Source organism: Argentina silus, assembly GCF_951799395.1.
Source record: "Argentina silus genome assembly, chromosome: 16".
Taxonomy (NCBI): domain Eukaryota; kingdom Metazoa; phylum Chordata; class Actinopteri; order Argentiniformes; family Argentinidae; genus Argentina; species Argentina silus.
The window spans coordinates 962442-964567 of NC_139670.1; the positions used below are offsets into that span (position 1 = coordinate 962442).

The window sequence follows — 2126 nt, forward strand, 5'->3', positions numbered from 1 at the left end:
CTCTTCTCCCCTCTCTCCCCCCATCTCCTCGCCGTGTGGTACCACCCCAGCTCTGATTGCTCAGTTTGTGACTGACGTGGCGTGGGGGGAGCTGGACTTCCTGCTGGTGGACACGCCCCCTGGGACGTCAGACGAGCACCTGGCTGTGCTGGAGAACCTGAAGAAGCATCACAAGGTGGACGGAGCCATACTGGTCACCACACCCCAGGTACTGGTTATACTGGTGATACTGGTTATACTGGTCATACTGGTCACCACACCCCAGGTACTGGTTATACTGGTTTATACTGGTCATACTGGTACAGCCATAGTGGTCACCACACCCCAGGTACTGGTTATACTGGTTTATACTGGTCATACTGGTTCCAACACCCCAGGTACTGGTTAAACATATCTAATGGAATCACAGTAACGTTGTGGTGGTCCTCCAGGCCGTGTCGACGGGGGACGTGAGGAGGGAGATCACGTTCTGTAAGAAGACGGGCCTGACCATCCTGGGGATCGTAGAGAACATGAGCGGCTTCGTCTGTCCACACTGCTCAGTGAGTACACACACAATCTCACACACACACACACACACACACACACACACACACCATCTCACACACACACACACAATCACACACACAAAATCATAATCATCTTACTGCTATCCTTATTGAACCTATTGGCTTCAGATTCAGTTTTTGCTGCCCTCAGACATGTTTCTAATCTGGTCATTTCAGTAGAAGACAGTAGTTTAGGATCAGGCTTAATCTGTGTCTGGGAACTCCATGTACATGTATCACCTCTGTCGTGCCAGGAGGATTACTGAAGTCACGTGTGTTTTGTTTGTTTTGTTTTCTTGTAGGAATGCAGCAACATCTTCTCTAAGGGAGGAGGAGAGGAGCTGGCCAAGCTGACAGGATCAGTGTTTCTAGGTAAGACACACACCACACACACACCACACACACACCACACACCACACACACACACACACACCACACACACACACACACACACCACGCACACACCACGCACACACCACACACAGTCGGGAGTTGCACTGGGGCGCCCGGTGTGTTCCACCAGCGGCCACTAGGTGTCACCCAGGTCCAGCGACTCCCTGTGAAAGTGCGTGTCATCAGCAGGCATTTTACCTCTGAGCGGCTCCGGTAAAATGGTCGGTCTGAATGTGATCTGAGATCTGCTTCTTCCGCAGCGTTTCAGAGGAGATGATGTTTAGATGTAACCATTGGGATCTGTTAGCCTGCTGGGTTAGCGTTAGCTGTTATCTGGATGTACAGTAAGTAGATCGTTAGCCGTTAGCCGCCGCTGGTCGATGATCGTTATGGGTTATGGGTGTGAGTCAATCAGAGATAAATGAGGCAGATAATGTGACACACCAGGAGCGCTGGGAAGCCATGTTTAACCCACGCTGTGTGTGTGTGTGTGTGTGTGTGTGTGTGTGTGTGTGTGTGTGTGTGTGTGTGTGTGTGTGTGTGTGTGTGTGTGTGTGTGTGTGTGTGTGTGTGTGTGTGTGTGTGTAAGGGTGTCTGTTTGTGTTTGTGATCTGTCATCTGTCATGTAACCTTAAGGCCACCTGATCTTTTCAGGTGCTGACCACTAACTGTCTGTCTGTCTGTCTGTCCCATATCAGGTTCGGTGCCCCTGGACCCTCAGCTCACTTCCTGTATCGAGGAAGGCAAAGACTTCATCCAGATGTTTCCAGACAGTGCCACCTTCAGTTCCATCAACAGCATTACCCAGACCCTCCTAGCCAGCTTCATAATGACCTGATACTCACTATTCAACTGCATCAGCATCATAACCTCAATATCTATAACATCAATATCTATAACATCACAACTCACTGTTACAACGCATCTGCACACAACAAGGAAGGATGGTAGAGAGTGAGGGGGGTATGGAGGGGGAGGGAGAGAGAGGGGGGAGGGGAGAGAGAGAGAGGGGGGAGGGGGAGAGAGAGAAGGGTATGGAGGGGGAGGGGAGAGAGAGAGAGGGGGGAGGGGGAGAGAGAGAAGGGTATGGAGGGGGAGGGAGAGAGAGGGGGGAGGGAGAGAAGGGTATGGAGGGGGAGGGGGAGAGAGAGAAGGGTATGGAGGGGGAGGGAGAGAGAGGGGGGA

The 2126-nt window shown here is 51.7% G+C and overlaps 1 protein-coding gene across 1 annotated transcript in view; it reads left to right on the plus strand.

Annotated features, from left to right (window-relative positions):
- nubp2 (nucleotide binding protein 2 (MinD homolog, E. coli)) overlaps positions 1 to 1906 on the plus strand; it is a 7374-nt gene extending 5468 nt beyond the window's left edge. Inside the window, exons 4-7 of the mRNA XM_083686982.1 lie at positions 51 to 208; positions 432 to 542; positions 851 to 920; positions 1640 to 1906. Of these exons, the coding sequence (XP_083543108.1) occupies positions 51 to 208; positions 432 to 542; positions 851 to 920; positions 1640 to 1779 (479 nt within the window). The 3' untranslated portion in view covers positions 1780 to 1906. The remainder of the gene's footprint in view (positions 1 to 50; positions 209 to 431; positions 543 to 850; positions 921 to 1639) is intronic.
- Positions 1907 to 2126: the final 220 nt, after the last annotated feature.